The sequence below is a fragment of the Heteronotia binoei genome, chromosome 2 (genome assembly GCF_032191835.1).
Source record: "Heteronotia binoei isolate CCM8104 ecotype False Entrance Well chromosome 2, APGP_CSIRO_Hbin_v1, whole genome shotgun sequence".
NCBI classification, from domain to species: domain Eukaryota; kingdom Metazoa; phylum Chordata; class Lepidosauria; order Squamata; family Gekkonidae; genus Heteronotia; species Heteronotia binoei.
This window is the reverse complement of record NC_083224.1, coordinates 197,590,167-197,610,217: the sequence shown is the minus strand read 5'-3', so window position 1 is coordinate 197,610,217 and position 20,051 is coordinate 197,590,167. Positions and strand designations below refer to the sequence as shown.

At 50.2% G+C, this 20,051-nt stretch overlaps 1 protein-coding gene across 1 annotated transcript in view; it reads left to right on the top strand.

The window, feature by feature from the left end:
* Positions 1 to 12,304: 12,304 nt before the first annotated feature.
* Positions 12,305 to 20,051, top strand: part of LOC132567462 (semaphorin-4E-like) — a 46,836-nt gene continuing 39,089 nt past the window's right edge. Inside the window, exons 1-3 of the mRNA XM_060233137.1 lie at positions 12,305 to 12,471; positions 18,265 to 18,410; positions 18,893 to 18,952. Of these exons, the coding sequence (XP_060089120.1) occupies positions 12,333 to 12,471; positions 18,265 to 18,410; positions 18,893 to 18,952 (345 nt within the window). The 5' untranslated portion in view covers positions 12,305 to 12,332. The remainder of the gene's footprint in view (positions 12,472 to 18,264; positions 18,411 to 18,892; positions 18,953 to 20,051) is intronic.

Sequence of the window (20,051 nt, the reverse complement as noted above, 5' to 3'; positions counted from 1 at the left end):
GTTAAAAGGAGTAGACAGGAGGGGATGGGAAAGATCTCAGCCGGAGACCTTGGAGTACTGCCTGTCTGAGTAGACAATGCTGTCGGATGTAGATTCAGATTTGCACTAGAACATGCACAGAATGCCAGATAGACTTGCACTAATCCCGATCATAGAACATATCTGCACTAACCTGCCTTAACTGCTATATTTGCAGAACCTGCCTTCATATACATGACACAAGCCCATAGTGGTCTTTGAGAACAAAGAAAGAAATCACATTGCATATCACAAAGCCCTTTTCTCTAGAAAGAATATGTTATCGGGGTATGTTCTGAAAACATCTTCTAGGAGAAAGTAAACAGTTCTCCTACCATCGGAAAAGCCTGGCTTGGAGGGCACAACGACCCCACACAGTAGAGCAGGGGTGGCCAACAGTAGCTCTCCAGATGTTTTTTGCCTACAACTCCCATCAGCCCCAGCCAGCATGGCCAATGGCTAGGGCTGATGGGAGTTGTCAGTAAAAAAACATCTGGAGAGGTACCGTCGCCCACCCCTGCAATAGAGATTTTGCTTACTGACATTTCCTGGAACCCAGCTAAGAAGCTGCACAACATCCCTCGGCCATCTGCACATTCTTAGAGGAACAGTGGCTCAGTGGTAGAGCATCTGCTTGGTAAGCAGAAGGTCCTAGGTTCAATCCCCAGTATCTCCAACTAAAAAGGCTCCAGGCAAATAGGTGTGAAAAACCTCAGCTCGAGACCCTGGAGAGCCACTGCCAGTCTGAGAAGACAATACTGACTTTGATGGACCAAGGGTCTGATTCAGTATAAGGCAGCTTCAGATGTTCATATGTTCAACACCGAACCACAGAGTTCCGTCCAGATGCTAGATGCCAGGAAGGCAGGAGAGTGGGAGTACAGCTCAAAGAAATCATCTCATCCTGAAAGAGACGGGTTTCTTTGAGCCAATGGGGAAAGGCTAAAACCTAAAAGCGCAAACTTTGTAACCAATCCTCAGGCCGGTCTTCGTTATCAAAATTGTAGAAATGTTAGGGCTTTGTGGAAAAATTATGTCGGTACAGAGAGAGTTGCTTTTCCTCCTGTCGCCGGTGGCAATAAAGGAATCTCTGGATTGACTCACTTGGGTCTCTGACTGTTGAGTCTCGTAAACTGGGCTGAGGACTCCACTCTTGGCACCGATGGTGTGTGCAACAATTCTGACTTTGATGGACCGAGGGTCTGAGTCAGCCTCTGGAAGCTTCATGAATAGCAATGGTGACTGGTTTGAGCTGTACCCAATCGAATGGGACAAAGCAGCCCCCTAAGGCAGGGGTGGCCAACAATAGCGCTCCAGATTTTTTTTTGCCTACAACTCCCATCAGCCCCAACCACTGACCATGCTTAGGCTTCCCAACCCTCCCGCCCTGGCGGGGGACCCCAGGATTTACAGCCTCTTCCCCCGCTCTCCAAAAAAGCGGAAGCGGGGGGAGGGGGGAAACGGCGCCAAGGAGCGTGGCGAGCCGCCCCATCTCGGAGGAGCAGCTAAGGTGAACCGGAGAAGAGGCGGCAGCAGCGCAGCGGCATCGCCCGCTCCGCCTCTGAGGTAAAATCAGAGAAGGGGAGTGTGGAAGCAGGCCAGGAGTGTGGCGAGCCGCAAATCTGGGTCCTTCTAGGACCTGGACTCAGCCTGAGCCCATCTCGGAGGAGCAGTTACGGTGAAGTGGAGAAGAGACGGCAGCAGCGCAGCGGCGTCACCCGCTCCGCCTCTGAGGTGAAATCAGAGAAGGGGAGGGTGGAGGGAAGGAAGACATTTTAAAAAGTGTGCCGTCCCTTGAAATGCGATGGCCAAAACTCCCGTTGGGGTTCAGTGATGCTTGTCACACCCTTGCTCCACCCCAGTGTCTCCTGGCTCCACCCCCAAAGTCCCCAGAGATTTCTTGAATTGAACTTGGCAACCTCAGCCATGCTGGCTGGGGCTGATGGGAGTTGTAGGCAAAAAACATCTGGAGAGCTACTGTTGGCCACCCCTGCCCGAAGGTTTTCAGTGTGAGCATGCTGCACTTTCCTCTCTAGAGCCACCCTGGCCTATTGCCACGCTTCCGTGTTTCAGGAGCAGCCACGTTTGCTGTGGCAAAGGCTTCTGGGGAATAGTCTGCTTCAGCAAGTGGATGAATGCCGGTGGAAGCCCACAGTGGCACATAGCTGGTCCGAGGAAGAGAAAATGCTGAAAAGCTGGGCCCAAGACAGCAAGGTAAGTTGCCCAGCCTTCGCCACTGTTCCACAAAGCTCCAGTATGTGCAACGCAAACCCAGCGCCTGCTCAGCCATGGCAGTTGCATCTGAATTGCAACAATTCAGTCATTTTCAGACGCCCTCAACAGGCTTCTCTGGGCACCACGCTGCAGGGGTGGGAGAGGAATCACCCCAAGAAACCTGAGTTCTGTGTCTTGTGCAAATTGGGCAAAAACCCAGCGGTCTTTTGGTTGCATGTCATTCTGCCCCATGGCGCAGAGCGGTAAAGCTGCAGTACTGCAGTCCGAGCTCTCTGCTCACGACCTGAGTTCGATCCCGGCGGAAGCTGGGTTCAGGTAGCCGGCTCGAGGTTGACTCAGCCTTCCATCCTTCCGAGGTCAGTGAAAGGAGTCCCCAGCTTGCTGTGGGGGGAAGTGTAGATGACTGGGGAAGGCAATGGCAAACCACCCCGTAAAAAGTCTGCCGTGGAAGCGTTGTGATGCTGTCACCCCAGAGTCGGAAACGACTGGTGCTTGCACAGGGGACTGCTTTTTTAAATTCTGCCAAGGTTAGGCTGGGTCCAGAACGGCGGTTTAAGCCGACACAGGGAAGGCTTAAAAAATCAAGTCCAAACACACGTCTGGCTCCCATACTCACCGTCCTCTGTCCGCACGCCATCTGCCTTTCTGGGTGAATGAAAGCCAGAGAGAGCAAGCGAGGCAGATAAGCAGTGTGAAACCACCAATCCAGTCTAGGCGCTCGCGGGTATTTATTTATTTTTTAACTGCCGTAGGTGCTTGAGCACATAGCCACTAAAATGTAAGGAACAAAAGAAACTCAAACCACACTAAGGGGATGGTGTGCGACAACCGTCTGACCACGCTGAAGCACCCCTCGTGTGACATACAGGTGCCTTGTGCGGGAGTATCTGATCACTCTTGCCCACTTCAGTTTGGGGTGCCTCTGGTACACCTGAAGCCACCCGTATGTCTCCAGCCCTTTTGTGGGCTTCTAACAGTGTGAGCTTTAGCAGAGTTGCCTGCTTTTAAGTGAGGAGGAGAAGAATTGCAGATTTATACCCCACCTTTCTTTCTGAATCAGAGACTCAGAGCAGCTTACAATCTCCTTTATCTTCCTCCCTCACAACAGACACCCTGTGAGGTGGGTCAGGCTGAGAGCGCACTCACAGCAGCTGCCCTTCCAAGGACAGAGTCTCAGGGCACCCTACAATCTCTTTTCCCTTCCTCCCCCACAACAGACACCCTGTGAGGCGGGTGGGGCTGAGAGGGCTCCCCCAGAAGCTGCCCTTTCAAGGACAGAGTCTCACAGCGGCCTACAATCTCCTTTCCCTTCCTCTCCCACAACAGACACCGTGTGAGGTGGGCAGGGCTGAGAGAGCTCTCCCAGAAGCTGCCCTTTCAAGGACAGAGTCTCAGAGCAGTCTACAATCTCCTTTCTCTTCCTCCCCCACAACAGACACCCTGTGAAGCGGGTGGGGCTGAGAGAGCTCTCTCAGAAGCTGCCCTTTCAAGGACAGAGTCTCAGAGCGGCCTACAATCTCCTTTCCCTTCCTCCCCCACAACAGACACCCTGTGAGGCGGATGAGGCTGAGAGGACTCTCCCAGAAGCTGCCCTTTCAAGGACAGAGGCTCAGAGCAGCCTACAATCTCCTTTCCCTTCCTCCATCACAACAGACACCCTGTGAGGTGGGCGGGCTGAGAGAGCTCTCTCAGAAGCTGCCCTTTCAAGGGCAGAGTCTCAGAGCAGCCTACAATCTCCTTTCCCTTCTGCCCCCACAACAGACACCCTGTGAGGCAGGTGGGGCTGAGAGGACTCTCCCAGAAGCTGCCCTTTCAAGGACAACCTCTGCCAGAGCTCTGGCTGACCCAAGGCCATTCCAGCAGCTGCAAGTGGAGGAGTGGGGAATCAAACCCAGTTCTCTCAGATAAGAGTCCACACACTTCACCACTACACCCAACTGGACAAGGTAAGTAGGGAGGAAGAGGGGGAACCCTCAGAAAGGTTCAGTAGCTGCGCTTCTGTCAGTTCCGGCTGAATCTGAGGCCCGCCGGAGACCAAACCTCGCAAGCATGAATTAAAAACCACATAAGCTTTCAAGTTTTCACGACTGTTGGAGGTGGCCTGTTCTGTCTAGATACAGGATGAAGGAAGTTTAAGGGCTCCCCCACTCCTGGTATATCATCAGCAGGGCCGGCCCTATCACTAGGCAAACTAGGCCATTGCCTAGGGCGCTGACCTTTGGGGGGCACTAAATCGGGGTGTCCACATGTAACTCGGTGAGGTTATCAGTGCGGGGGACGGGGAGCCAGACGTTAGCTTTGCCTAGGGTGCCAGACGGTCTGGGACCAGCGCAGCCTTCAGTGATATGCCTATCCAGGGGTGTCGAACTCATTAGTTATGAGGGTCAAATCTGACATAAATGAGACCTTGTAGGCGTCGGCTGGCAAAGAAGATGGATGGGCGGAGCTTCAGGTGGGTGGAGCTACTTAAGCTCCACCCAACTGCCTTTTTCTGGCAGGTGTGATGTCCACAGATTGAGACCAGGGGTGAGTGAGGAAGAGGAAGTGGGGCCTGCCAGGTGTGGTTGCCAGCTCTGGGTTGGGAAATTTCTGGAGATTTGGGGGTGGAGCCTGAGATGAAGGGAGCGGCCTAAAGTCTGCTATGAATAGCCGCCATTTTCTCCAGGAGAACTGATCTCCGTTCCCCTGGAGATTCAGTTGCAATTCTGGGAGAATAAATCCCAACAGTTGGAGGTTGGCAGTTGTAGTCTGGGTGAGACGGTGGTATTGGGAGGTTGTGAAGCTAAAAGGGGAGAGCGAAATTCCCCGGGGAGAATAATATGAACTTTGGGAGAGGACATGAAGGGTGGGGAGTAGGGTTGCCAATCCCCAGGTGTGGGCAGGGGATCCCCCGGTTTGGAGGCCGTCCCCCCGCTTCAGGGTCGTCAGAAAGCAGGGGGAGGGGAGGGAAATGTCTGCTGGGAACTCTGTTATTCCCTATGGAGATTTATTCCCATAGAAAATCATGGAGAATTGATCTGTGGGTATCTGGGGCTCTGGGGGGGCTGTTTTTTGGGGTAGAGGCACCAAATTTTCCGTATAGCATCTAGTGCCTCTCCCCAAAATACCCCCCAAGTTTCAAAAAGATTGGACCAGGGGGTCCAATTCTATGATCCCCGATAGAAGGTACCCCTATCCATTATTTCCTATGGAAGGAAGGCATTGGGAAGGTGTGCTGTCCCTTTAAATGTGATGGCCAGAACTCCCTTTGGAGTTCAATTATGCTTGTCACAGCCTTGATCTTGGCTCCACCCCTAATGTCTCCTGGCGCCACCCCCAAAGTCCCCAGATATTTCTTAAATTGGACTTGGCAACCCTAGTGGGGAGGGGGTTTTGAGCTGAAGAATGGGAAACTTTCCAGAGAGGAATATGTGGGGGCAGTTTGGAGCCAGCAAACAGGGATTTTGGAGTTGGGAAGTGGGGAGAAATGCCATTTTAGAGAGGCAGGAGGTCTCTGGCTGGTCTCCCAGAAGGCTGCAGGAAGGAAAACCAGTTCCTGAGCAGGAAATGGGTTTTATATTAGTGATTTTTGGTGGGAAGCCTTCAGTTTTGAGTTGGGCTTTGAGTTCAGTCAGTTGGGTTGGTGAGTCTGTCTTTGCTGAAGGGTATGGCCAGGGCAAGTATTGTATAATAGAGAAAGGAGGTGTGTTTTCCCCTACTTTCATTTATTTCTTCTCTTCACTATTTTAAAATGCCCGTATATAGTTATAAATTTTAAATAAATGTTGTACCCTCTGTACCGCATAGTTTCCCCAACCGCCTTAGACCACGTTGCTGCAAGGGGAAGGGGGAAGGCATACGGTTGGCAAGGATGCCAATCCTCCAGGTAGGGTTGCCAAGTCCAATTCAAGAAATATCTGGGGACTTTGGGGGTGGAGCCAGTAGACATTGGGGGTGGAGCCAAGATCAAGGTTGTGACAAGCATCATTGAACTCCAAAGGGAGTTCTGGCCATCACATTTAAAGGGACAGCACACCTTTTCAATGCCTTCCTTCCATAGGAAATAATGGATAGGGGCACCTTCTATCGGGAATCATAGAATTGGACCCCCTGGTCCAATCTTTTTGAAACTTGGGGGGTATTTTGGGGAGAGCCACTAGATGCTATACTGAAAATTTGGTGCCTCTACCCCAAAAAAACAGCCCCCCCAGCCCCAGATAGCCACGGATCAATTCTCCATGATTTTCTATGGGAATAAATCTCCCTAGGGAATAACAGAGTTCCCAGCAGACATTTCCCTTTTCTCCCCCCACTTTCTGACGACCCTGAAGTGGGGGGAGGGCCTCCAAACCGGGGGATCCCCTGCCCCCACCTGGGGATTGGCAACCCTACCTCCGGGGTCTTCCAAAGACGGTCTCTGTCATAACCAGGGGCTGGGTTGGCAGAGGACCTTGAGGCCAGGCCGCAGAACTGGCAAGGGAGATTGGGAGTCCTGCTCCTCTCACTCAGGAACCCCTAAATTGAGCAGGTGGATGCAGTGTGCCCTAGTGGGCGGGAAGAAGATAAACTCCCTTCAGGAGTTGGAGGGAGATGTTGGCATTAACTGGCTTTGGTGCCAAGTCTGGGTGGGGAAATATCTGGAGATTGGGGGAGTGAATTGGGTTGCCAGGTTTGTGTTGGAAAACTCCTGGAGACTTTGGGGGTGGATCCGGGAGAGGGCGGGGCTTGGGGAAGGGAGGGGCTTCAGCATTGTGCATGCCCTAGACCAGGGGTGTCGAACTCATTTATTATGAGGGCTGGATCTGACAAATGAGATCTTGTTGGGCTGGGGCATGTGTGTACCTATTTAAGATTAGGTAGCAGAGATATAAACTTTTTAAAGGACACAGATGCGACTAAAGTTTTTTTAAAAACCCTGTCCTTGAAAGGGCAGTTGCTGTGAGAGCCCTCTCAGCTCCACCCACCTCACAGGGTGTCTCTTGCGGGGAAGGAAGGGAAAGGAGATTGTAGGGCGCTCTGAGATTCTGTCCTTGAAAGGGCAGCTTCTGGGAGAGCTCTCTCAGCCTGACCCACCTCACAGGGTGTCTGTTGTGGGGGAGGAAGGGAAAGGAGACTAGGCTGCTCTGAGCCTCTGTCCTTGAAAGGGCAGCTTCTGGGAGAGCTCTCTCAGCCCCATCCACCTCACAGGGCGTCTGTTGTGGGGGAGGAAGGGAAAGGAGACTGTAGGCTGCTCTCAGCCTCTGTCCTTGAAAGGGCAGCTTCTAGGAGAGCCCTCTCAGCCCCACCTACCTCACAGGGCGTCTGTTGTGGAGGAGGAAGGGAAAGGAGACTGTAGGCTGCTCTGAGCCTCTGTCCTTGAAAGGGCAGCTTCTAGGAGAGCCCTCTCAGCCCCACCTACCTCGCAGGGCGTCTGTTGTGGAGGAGAAAGGGAAAGGAGATTGAAGGCTGCTCTGAGCCTCTGTCCTTGAAAGGGCAGCTTCCGGGAGAGCTCTCTCAGCCCCACCTGCCCCACAGGGTGTCTGTTGTGGGGGAGGAAGGGAAAGGAGATTGTAGGCCGCTCTGAGCCTCTGTCCTTGAAAGGGCAGCTTCTGGGAGAGCTCTCTCAGCCCCACCTACCTCACAGGGTGTCTGTTGTGGGGGGAGAAGATATAGGAGATTGTAAGCCACTTTGAGTCTCTGATTCAGAGAGAACGGCAGGGTATAAATCTGCAATTCTTCTTCTTAAAATAATATACGCTTAAAACATTCGCACTTATTGGTCTGAAAGGTGCTCTCGTTGTATTTCTCCCATTGGATCCAGGGAACTGGGGAAAGGAAGCTCTGGCTCTTTCCTTCCTTCCCCAGGGGACCAGGAGGGGGAGGAGCCTCAACCAATGGAGAAAATAGAGGTTTTGCTGTGTAGCTCCTGTGCAATTGAGAAAGCCTTGCAAAGCAAGCTGTGATGCAGAAGGAAGCAAGAGAGAGGGAGAAGGAAGCAGACAAGAGCCAGTTGCTCGAGGACCTGATAGGAGCCCTCCAGGGGCCTGATTTGGCCCCCGGGCCGCATGTTAGACACCCTGCCCTAGAACCAACCCTCTAAGCAGCCATTTTCTTCAGGGGGGTGATAAATACAGCAGCTGAAATATAGGAGCACAATGAGTCCCCAAACATTACAAGAACATTCCACACTTTATAATATAAAGGTAAAGGTAGTCCCCTGTGCAAGCACCAGTCGTTTTTGACTCTGGGGTGACATTGCTTTCATAACGTTTTCACGGCAGACTTTTTACGGGGTGGTTTGCCATTGCCTTCCCCGGTCATCTGCGCTTTCCCCCCAGCAAGCTGGGTCCTCATTTGACCAACCTCGGAAGGATGGAAGGCTGAGGTAACCTCGAGCCGGCTACCTGAATCCAGCTTCCTCTGGGATCGAACTCAGGTCGTGAGCAGAGCTTAAGACTGCAGTAGTGCAGCTTTAACACTCTGCGCCACGGGGCTCTTACAAAACTGTGGAGCTGGCGAGGAATGAACTCGGGGCCTCATATACTCTATAACAGGGGTGGCTGATGGTAGCTCTCCAAATATTTTTTTGGCCTACAATTCCCATCAGCCCCAGCCTTTGGCCATGCTGGCTGGGGCTGATGGGAGTTGTAGGCAAAAAACATCTGGAGAGCTACCATTGGCCACCCCTGCTCTATAATATAGAGTAACAATATTTATTTGACCATTAACTTTTGGCATTAACTTACTGGGTTGCCAAATCTGGGTTGGAAAATATCAGGAGATCTGGGGGGGGGGGTGAGTATAGGGTTGCCAGCTCTGGATTGGGAAACACCTGGAGACTTTGGGGGTGGAGCCTGAAGAGGGCGGGGTTTGGAGAGGGGAGGGGCCTCAGCATGGTCCAATGGCCACAGAGTCTACCCTTCAAGACAGCCATTTTCTCCAGGGGAGCCAGTCTCTGTTACCTGGTGATAAGTTGTCAAAGCGGGAGATCTCCAGGTCCCACCTGGAGGCTGGCAACCCTAAGAGGTCTAGGTTTGGGGTGGAGAGGGACTGCAGTGGGGTATAGTACCTAGGAGGTCACTCTCTAATGCAGCCGTGTTCTGCAGAGGAACGTACCTTGGTCATCTGGAGATCAGCTGTCGTTCTGGGGGATCTCCAGGTCTCACCTGGAGGCTGGCAGCCCTAGTGAGGGCACTGAAATGGCCCTGGTGATGGGGGGGCGGTGGATACTGCGGGTCTTTGTCATGGAAAAGAAGTAGGGGAGGCTGTCTTTAGGAAGAGAGCAAGGAACGAATTGGGGGCATTGTGGGTTATGACTGGAGAGAAACGAAGGAACAGTGGTTAAAAAATCTTTCCTTAGGGAAAAACTGGGGGGGTCTTGGTAAAGGATAGGTCAATTGGTGGAGGCAGCTGGGTTTGTAAGGGGATTTATGGAGTGTAAATGAGGTCCCTGAGAGAAATATAGGGGGTCGGGCAGGGGTGGTAGCTCTCCAGATGTTTTTTGCCTACAACTCCCATCAGCCCCAGCCAGCATGGCCAATGGCTGGGGTTGATGAGAGTTGTAGGCAAAAAACATCTGGAGAGCTACCATTGGCCACCCCTGGGGTAGGGGAATTGCTGTCTCAAGCCTTTTTTTTTGAGCAGGAACTAATTTGCCTATTAGGCCACACCCCTCTGATGTAGCCAATCCTCCAAGAGCTTACAGTAGGCCCTATATTAAGAGCCCTGTAAGGAATTCTAGCAGGACCTCCTTTGCATATTAGGCCACACACCCCTGATGTAGCCAGTCCTCCTGGAGCTTACAGCAGGCCCTGTACGAAGAGGCCTGTAAACTCTTGGAGGATTGGCTACGTCAGGGAGGTGCGGCCTAATATGCAAAGGAGTTCCTGCTACAAAAGTCCTGGAACGTGAGAACTGGATCGACGGAATGATGGGGAGTGAATGGGGACATCCTCAGGGGAGAACTGGTGGCAATTACTAGGGATGGTGGGGGGAGATTGGAGATTGCTGTTCGGCTGTAGGGTGTGGCTCAGTGAAAGGGCACCCGCTGTATATCCAGAAGGCGCCAGGTTCGATCCCCAGCATCTCTGGCTTAAAACAACCAGGCAGTAGGAGACGTGAAAGAGATTAGCCAAAGACCCTGGAGAGCCGTTGCCCCAGTCTGAGTAGACAAGTTTATGCATCCCAGCGGGGTTGAGAGGGAATCTGACCAGTTTGGGACAGGGGTGTGTTCTGAAAATAAAATGGGAGTGAGAGAATTTGATAGATCACGGGTGTCAATCATAATGCCCGGGAGCCAGAACCAACCCATCCAGGACTCTTACCCGGCCTGCAAGGTACTCTTCCCATTTCATGGTATCCTTTGTGGGAGGGGTGGGGAAAGAGCCCCGTGGTGCAGAGTGGTAAAGCTGCAGTCCTGCAGTCCAAGCTCTGCTCACGACCTGAGTTCGATCCTGGCGGAAGCTGGGTTCAGGTAGCCAGCTCGAGGTTGACTCAGCCTTCCATCCTTCCGAGGTCGGTAAAATGAGTACCCAGCTTGCTGGGGTGGGAAGTATAGAGGACTGGGGAAGGAAATGGCAAACTGTCCCGGAAAAATTCTGCCACAAAAACATTGTGAAAGCAACGTCACCCGAGTCGGAAATGACTGGTGCTTGCACAGGGGACTACCTTTGAAGAGCCCCATGGCGCAGAGTGGTACAGCCCTCTGCTACCGACCTGAGTTCGATCCCGGCGGAAGCTGGGTTCAGGTAGCCGACTCGAGGTTGACTCAGCCTTCCATCCTTCCGAGGTCAGTAAAAGAAGCACCCAGCTTGCTGGGGGGAAAGCGTAGAGGACTGGGGGAGGCAATGGCAAACCACCCTGTAAAAAGTCTGGCGTGAGAACGCTGTGAAAGCAACGCCACCCCAGTGTCGGAAACGACTGGGGCTTGCACAGGGGACCTTTCCTTTACCTTTTTACCTTGGGGGAAACCTAGTCTAGTGGGGCTTTTGTGGGCTCTTCGAAAGTCGATTGCTTTCACTGCTATGAATCATTGGCTTTTTGTATTTTGAATAAAAAATAATATTGTTAATTAGGTTTGCCAGTGTCCTCTATACAATTTTATATCTCCAGTACATTTTATGGCCCAACAGCGTGACATTTATGTCCGATCCGGACCTCGTAACAAATGAGTTTGACACCTCTGTGATGAACGACTAATAATGAGGGATATAAAAAAGGCTGGTCTGGGGTGTGCCTCACAAATGGAGAAGAAAACAGGGAGAGTTACTGAAGAAACTGAGGGAAAGGGACGGTGGCTCAGTGGTTGAGTGTCTGCTTGGGAAGCAGAAGGTCCCAGGTTCAATCCCTGGCATCTCCAACTAAAAAGGGTCCAGGCAGTAGGTGATAGAGATGGAGGGATGGTGGCTCAGTGGTAGAGCATCTGCTTGGGAAGCAGGAGGTCCCAGGTTCAATCCCTGGCATCTCCAACTAAAAAGGGCCCAGGCAAGTAGGTGATGGAGATGGAGGGACGGTGGCTCAGTGGTAGAGCATCTGCTTGGGAAAGGGAAAGGTCCCGGGTTCAATCCCCGACATCTCCAACTCAAAAGGGTCCAGGCAATAGGAGATGGAAATGGAGGGGTGGTGGCTCAGTGGTAGAGCATCTGCTTGGGAAGCAGGAGGTCCCAGGTTCAATCCCCGGCATCTCCAACTAAAAAGGGTCCAGGCACTAGGTGATGGAGATGGAGGGATGGTGGCTCAGTGGTAGAGCATCTGCTTGGGAAGCAGAAGGTCCCAGGTTCAATCCCCGGCATCTCCAGCTCAAAAGTGCCCAAGCACATAGGTGTGAAAAACCTCAACTTGAGACCCTGGAGAGCCGCTGACAGTCTGAGTAGACAAGACTGACTTTTATGGACTTGAGGGTCTTATGTTCAAGAAAACTGTAGCCAGCACAGAATGCAATTAGGAAATATCCTGCCGCACCCCTTGCCTTTTTAAAATCTATTTTTTGATGCCGCAGTCTTTGTTATGAATTGTTCACGTCTTAAGAATATTTTTCCTTCTGTCCTGTTCTCCATTGACAGTAATATAAAAAATCAGGTTCTGTGTATACATCTGGGAGACTTACACTACACAGAGATAAAATGCGACAAGGTAATGCTCTGGTTGCAATGAAGACGGTTGTGTCTGCCTTCTACCTTCTGCCGGTCTGTGGGATAATACAAGTGCTGGAAGCGGAAAACATCCCGAGCTGCACGCCAAGAAAAACAGTAACATACCAGTGTAAGTGTCCTGGTACAGCTGTCTCCAAGAGGGCAGCCGTGTTGGTCTGAAGCAGTTGAACAAAGCAGGAGTCAAAGTGCACCTTTAAGACCAGCCAAGTTTTATTGAGAACGTAAGCTTTCGTGCGCTCTCTAAGCACACTTCATCAGACGAGGGGAATCAGGTATTGTATGCTGAAATACATGAAGTTTGTTGTTGTGACTGGCTGTGGTCACATGATACAACAGTGTGGCTTGGCCATTTGGTCTGGATAGCCATAAAAGGTAATAAAGTTCCCTGCCAATTGGTGTTCTTGCAAATCACAGAAGGACGTGTATTTCCTAGTTGTAGGCGACCTACCGTATTTTTCGCATCATAAGACGCACTTTCCCCCCCAGAAAAGGGGGGTAAAAAGTGTGTGCGTCTTATGGAGCGAAGGTACCGTACGTACCTTCCTCCGGGGGTGAGGGTGGGGCGATCCACTGCCTCCATCCCGGCGCTTCCCCACGCCTGCCAGCCTGGCTCCAGCTCTGACGCTTACAGCAAGTGCCAGGATCGCTCCCTCCGCCCTCTGATCCCAGCGCTTGCTTTAAGCATCAGCGCTGAAGCCATGCAAACAGGCAGGGAGAAAGCACGCCGCCCCCTCCACAGCCGGCGCTCGCAAAGCGCTGGGTTTGCAGAGGGGGCGGGTGCTTCCTCTGTGCCTGTCTGCCTGGCTTTAGCTGCTGCTTATAGCAAGCGCCGGGATCGGAGGGCGGAGGGAGCGATCCTGGCGCTTGCTGTAAGCAGCAGCTGAAGCCAGGCAGACAGGCACGGGGAAAGCACCCGCCCCCTCCGCAAACCCAGTGCTTCGTGAGCGCCGGCTGTGGAGGGGGCGGCATGCTTTCTCCGTGCCTGCGTGCCTGGTTGGGAGACAAGCGGCGAGATCGCTCCCTCCGCCCCCATCGCAAACCCAGCACTTCGCAGGGAGCGATCTCGCTGCTTGTCTCCCAGCCAGGCACGCAGGCGCGGGGGAAGCACGCCGGCGCCTGCGTGCCTGGCTGGGAGACAAGCGGCAAGATCGCTCCCTGCGAAGTGCTGGGTTTGCGGTGGGGGCGGAGGGAGTGATCTCGCCGCTTGTCTCCCAGCCAGGCACCTGCATCTAATGGTCCGGAGCGTCCAGTGGACCCAAAAATACGCTAATTTACTGATCAGCATCAATCTATACATTATAAACATCATTCTAATCTGCCATTAGAAAACAAGAATACATAACATGAAAATGGGTTAGGTATATGTAATGAGATGAATAGCCAATATCCCTTATTTGGTAGGTCAATATAAAACATTATTCTGATATGCTATTATAAAAGAGAAATACATTGGACTATTGTGGATGGATAGCTATACTCACTGAGAGTGGGTTTAGCATATGTAATGAGATAAAAAAAAACCCAATATCCCTGTTCAGTCCTGGGGAGGTGTTTGTTCCAGGTTTCATAATAATTTGTAATTCAGCAATTTCTCTCTCCGTTCTGTTCTTGAAGTTCCTTAGCTGTTTTACTTCAAAGGAACTTCAAGAACAAGATGGAGAGAGAAATTGCTGATGACCCTGAAGCGGGGGGGAGGGCCTCCAAACCGGGGAATCCCCTGCCCCCACCTGGGGATTGGCAACCCTAGAATCCCAGGAGCTTGGGGACAAATGAGAGGGCTGCTGCTTTCATGTTCTTTCGTGGCTTCCCAAGGTATCTAGGAAGGCTCCTCTTAAAATACTGGATTTAAATGGACCCTTGATCTAATAGCGGCCCCGTGGCACAGAGTGGTAAAGCAGCAGTACTGCAGTATTGTGATCTGAACTCTCTGCTCATGACCTGAGTTCGATCCCAGCGAAAGCTGGGTTCAGGTAGCCGGCCCAAGGTTGACTCAGCCTTCCATCCTTCCAAGGTCGGTAAAAAGAGTCCCCAGCTTGCTGGGGGGAAAGTGTAGATGACTGGGGAAGGCAATGGCAAACCACCCCGTAAAAAGTCTGCTGTGAAAACGTTGTGAAAGCAACATCACCCCAGAATCGGAAACGACTGGTGCTTGCACGGGGGACCTTTCCTGATCTAATGCAGCTGATTAGTTTTTGAAAGTTTCTGAGACTACATTAGAGGCAGCTCATTAAATAGTGGGCTCAATGCGCAAAGAGGCAAAGTTGCATGATCAAGCTCTTTATTGTGATAACAACATTGCAACGGTTAAACTAAGTAAAGTCCCCACACTGAGACGCCTTTGGGTAGTTTGAACCAGCAGGGGGCCGGTGATTGGTCCGGGGAAGCAGGGGTTTGGATCCTGCTTCTCATTGTTTCCCAGTCCTTCTTCAGGCTCCAGTGAGCCGGGCAGGAACTAACCAAACACGCGAAACGTGAAGTCACAGACAATTCATCATCCATTGTCAAAAAAAATATTCTGGGTTTCCTTGCCTCCACAAGGACTAATCTTTTATTTTTATCTTTTGAACGGGGGGAATTGAGTCCATAAAATATGTAGGCCATGGGGATAGGATTGTCAGGTCAGGGTTGGAAAATACCTGAAGATTTTTCGGGTGGATCCGGGAGAGGGCGGGGTCTGGGGAGGGGAGGGGCCTCAGCAGGGTACAATGTCCTAAAGTCCACCCTTCCAAGCAGCCATTTTCTCCAGGGGTCGTAGATACAACTGGAACCGGTGCGAAGATAAGCAATATAAGATAACCACCAGAAGCAGTAGAACTTTCATGCAAAGCATGTAAATATGTGTTTTTTAGTGAAGTTAAACAAAAACAGAACTAAGGAACACTCTGCATTCTTGAAATTTTCCCACAAAGTCTCTCAACAGTCACAAAGAAGGACAGCTTCTTCAGAGAGGACTTAGTGAAGACGTGGGTGAAGTCTTTTAATGTCTTAGTGTTCCAATCGTGATGGTGCGGAGAGAATAAGGAACCGCTTTTAAAAGGACTCCTCACGGTTTCAGTCGTTCTTCCTCAGCCTCTTTCTCCCGACATTACATGGAGCTGTTACCATAAAGCATAAAGTGAATATTTATGTGACAAAGCAACTATTCATAAATGCTAAAAAGACGATGCAGGCTGGTGCTCACGACTGAAGTGTTATTCATTGTTGAAAGTTGTGGGCGTTCTTGCCCAGTGGAAGGAATTATTTGTGAGAAGCTTGAGAAAGCTAATGTGAAACAAGGGCACCAGTACGACCTTGTTGCTATATGGACTGCTGGCTGCAAATATCAAGAAATATTGGACAGTTTGACATCATCTTTTACTTCACCTGGATTTCCTTGATGTAATTTGGCATTAATTTGCTGAAAGAAAATAGAACTGGTTTCCGGTGAATACCTTCTTTGCTTTGTATTAAGAAGTGATGGAGTTGTCTATTTGAGCAAATACTGTATTCATTGTTTAAATAATTTGTATTTTTGTTTTTGTTTGGAGGCTGGCTTTCACGGAAGCTTCCTGCTTTTGATTCCCCTGTCCACCTGGAGGCTGGCAATCCTATGTGTGGATATTGTCTGTATATCTATTTGTTCAAGAAGACTCCTGAGAGTCCCTTGGACTGCAGGAAGATCCAATCAGTCAGTCCTAAGGGAAATCAACCCAGACTGTTCCCTGGAAGGTCAGATGCTGAAGCTGAAGCTCCAATACTTTGGCCACCCAATGAGAAAAGAGCACTCCCTGGAGAAGACTCTGATGCTGGGAAAGACAGAAGGCCAAAGAAGAAGGGGATGGCAAAAGATGAGATGGCTGGACAGCGTTACTGATGCAACGAACACGAATTTGAGCAGACTTCAGAGGATGGTGGAAGACAGGAGGGCCTGGCGTGACTTGGTCCAGGGGGTCGCAAAGAGTCGGACTCGACTGTGCGACTGAACAACAACATTTATTTGTTCAAAAGGCTGGTGGTAAAACCATTTTTCCCCATTAAACAATTCCAGAGATATATGTGGATTAGTCTGTTGCAGCAACAAAAACAAACAGTAGTCTTATGGTTCATAAGTACACAGGGCTTTTTTTGTAGCAGGAACTCCTTTGCATATTACGCCACGCCCCCCCTGCTGTAGCCAATCCTCCTGGAGCTTACAGGGCTCTTCGTACAGGGCCTACTGTAAACTCCGGGAGAATTGGCTGCATCAGGGGTGTGTGGCCTAATAGGCAAAGGAGGTCCTGCTGGAATCACTTACAGGGCTCTTCGTACAGGGCCTGCTGTAAGCTCCAGGAGGATTGGCTACATCAGGGGTGTGTGGCCTAATAGGCAAAGGAGGTCCTGCTAGAATTCCTTACAGGGCTCTTCTCACAGGGCCTGCTGTAAGCTCCAGGAGGATTGGCTACATCAGGGGTGGGTGGCCTAATAGGCAAAGGAGGTCCTGCTAGAATTCCTTACAGGGCTCTTCATACAGGGCCTACTGGAAGCTCCAGGAGGATTGGCTACATCAGGGGGGTGTGGTGTAATATGCAAAGGAGGTCCTGCTAGAATTCCTTACAGGGCTTTCGTACAGGGCTTGCTGTAAGCTCCAGGAGGATTGGCTACATCAGGGGTGTGTGGCCTAATACGCAAAGGAGGTCCTGCTAGAATCCCTTACAGGGCTCTTCTCACAGGGCCTACTGGAAGCTCCAGGAGGATTGGCTGCATCAGGGGGGTGTGGCCTAATAGGCAAAGGAGGTCCTGCTAGAATTCCTTACAGGGCTCTTCTCACAGGGCCTGCTGTAAGCTCCAGGAGGATTGGCTACATCAGGGGGGAGTGGCCTAATAGGCAAAGGAGGTCCTGCTAGAATTCCTTACAGGGCCTGCTGTAAACTCCAGGAGGATTGGCTACATCAGGGGGGCGTGGCCTAATATGCAAAGGAGGTCCTGCTAGAATTCCTTACAGGGCTCTTCTCACAGGGTCTACTGGAAGCTCCAGGAGAATTGGCTACATCAGGGGTGTGTGGCCTAGTAGGCAAAGGAGGTCCTGCTAGAATCCCTTACAGGGCTCTTCGTACAGGGCCTGCTGTAAGCTCCAGGAGGATTGGCTACATCAGGGGGGAGTGGCCTAATAGGCAAAGGAGGTCCTGCTAGAATTCCTTACAGGGCTCTTCGTACAGGGCCTGCTGTAAGCTCCAGGAGGATTGGCTGCATCAGGGGTGTGTGGCCTAATAGGCAAAGGAGGTCCTGCTAGAATTCCTTACAGGGCTCTTCGTACAGGGCCTACTGGAAGCTCCAGGAGGATTGGCTACATCAGGGGGTGTGGCCTAATAGGCAAAGGAGGTCCTGCTAGAATTCCTTACAGGGCTCTTCGTACAGGGCCTACTGGAAGCTCTAGGAGAACTGGCTGCATCAGGGGTGTGTGGCCTAATATACAAAGGAGTTTCTGCTACAATAAAAGCTCTGAGTAAGATGCATTGCCAACGTCTAAGTGGGTCCTGGGGACATCGCAGGATTATACCTGCTCTCCACACAAGACACAACAGAGATTTGTCGGAGAAAATGGCCGTTTTGGAGGATGGGCTGTATGGCAATATACCTACTGAATTTCCTTCCATCCCTAAACTGGAGTTGGCAACCCTGCAACCAATACATTTACGTAGAATATAATTCGCAGCAGTTTATGCTAGAACAAACATTTGTTAGTCTTTGACATGCCAATAGCCTTTTTTTTGGTTGGTTAAATAGTGCCGAAAGAAGCAAACAAAAAACTAAATGCAGATGAAGCAACGTAAGAAAAATCATCTGAAAACCAAAAATGAGAAACTCGAGGGTTTGGGGGTTTTTTTGGCCTTTCTCTTGTTTTTAGTTTATGGTTTCAAAGTAATGTATGCATTTCCCCCCTCAGCTGGAAATCTAAAAAGTTTCTGGAAACGGGAGCTATCCAATTTTTCCACGCTCATAGTGAGTGAAGAAACCGATATTTTGTATGCAGGAGCCAAAAACTTCATCCTTGCTCTCGACTTGAATGATGTCTCTAAGGAATTATCCAGGGCAAGTAAAATGTTATTTTTTCAAAAAAATACATCAGTCAATGAGGGCACTTCGACAGAGGAAAGGTCTGGACTTTTTAAATTGCCCCTGATCCAATGTTCAGTTTTTAAATATAGGATTAGCATTTATTAATTTCCATTAATACAACGTGCCCTAATGTTGTTTTTAGCTGTTTTTTTAATTTTTTTTCATTTCAAGAGAAAAATCCTCTTGAATATTTAATTTGTTTATTTAGAGCATTTATATTTATTTATTTAATTTGTACCATACTTTCTTCCAAAAGGGGACCCAAAGGGAGGTAGTAACTGTTTCCAGGTCCGATTCAATAGATATCTCTGGGGAGTTTGGGGGTGGAGCCAGGAGACATTGAAGATAGACCTGAATAAAAACAAGATGGCTGCTTCAGTTCAACTTCTGATTGGCTGACAAAGCTTTAATTTTTCTAGAATGTTCTTTTTTTTCTTTTTCTTTTTGCTTTCTAGGAACCTTGGTTTTCTACAGAGGACAGACAGCTGGGATGCCTCCGTAGAGGAAAGAGCAAAGTACGTCTGAAGCTGGTGTTTTCTTCTGGTGTTTTCTTTTTTTTAAGTGCATTGGCTATATGGTTGCCAACTCCAGGTTGGTAAAACCCTGAAGATCTGGGGTGGAGCCTGGGAAGGGCGGGGCATGGTGAGGGGAGGAGGTGGAGCCCGAGTATAATGCGAGTACAATGCACCCTCTGAAGCGTTTTCTTTTCTTTTTTTTGGTTATAAACAATTTTTATTAGTAACATATGGTAGCAAAACTATATCTATATCTTACAACTTAAAAAAGAAAAATTTATCTACCCCATATCTTACTTTTTTCCCACCCCTCCCCCCGTTACTTGACCCTCGCCAGTGTTATTTACTTAAGGAAAAACAAATATTAAAGGTACCCTTAACTATTAAAGAACCAAAAGTTATACTCTTATTTTAAAAACTTAATCATTATCAAAGATTGTCCAGTGTCCCTTTATTTTCCACTCTTTTTCTACGTGTCTTCTGAACTTCTTCCACTCCAACTTAAAAAGTTCTAAATCATAGTCTCTTAATATTCGTGTTAATTTGTCCATTTCACTCCATGACATACGGTACTTTTCTCCCTTTCTCACAATACAAGAACTCGTGGGCATTCAATGAAACTGCTGAGCAGTCGGATAGAAGAGATAAAAGGAAGTCCTTCTTCACCCAAAGGGTGATTAACAGGTGGAATTCACTGCCACAGGAGTTGGTGGCGGCCACAAGCCCAGTCAGCTTCAAGAGGGGATTGGATAAGCATATGGAGCAGAGGTCCATCAGTGGCTACTAGCCACAGCGTATTGTTGGAACTCTCAGTCTGGGGCAGTGAGCTCTGCATTCTTGGTGGTTGTGGGGGGCACAGTGGGAGGGCTTCTAGTGTCCTGGCCCCACTGATGGACCTCCTGATGGCACCTGGGTTTTTGGCCACTGTGTGCCACAGAGTGTTGGACTGGATGGGCCACTGGCCTGATCCAACATGGCTTCTCCTATGTTCTCATGTTCTTATGACTACAGTCCTCAGGCTTCTTTATGGGAGAGATACAAATAGAAAAGCAGCTGTTTGGATCTCGGACTTAGCACTTCTCTGTCCAGGTGGTTGATA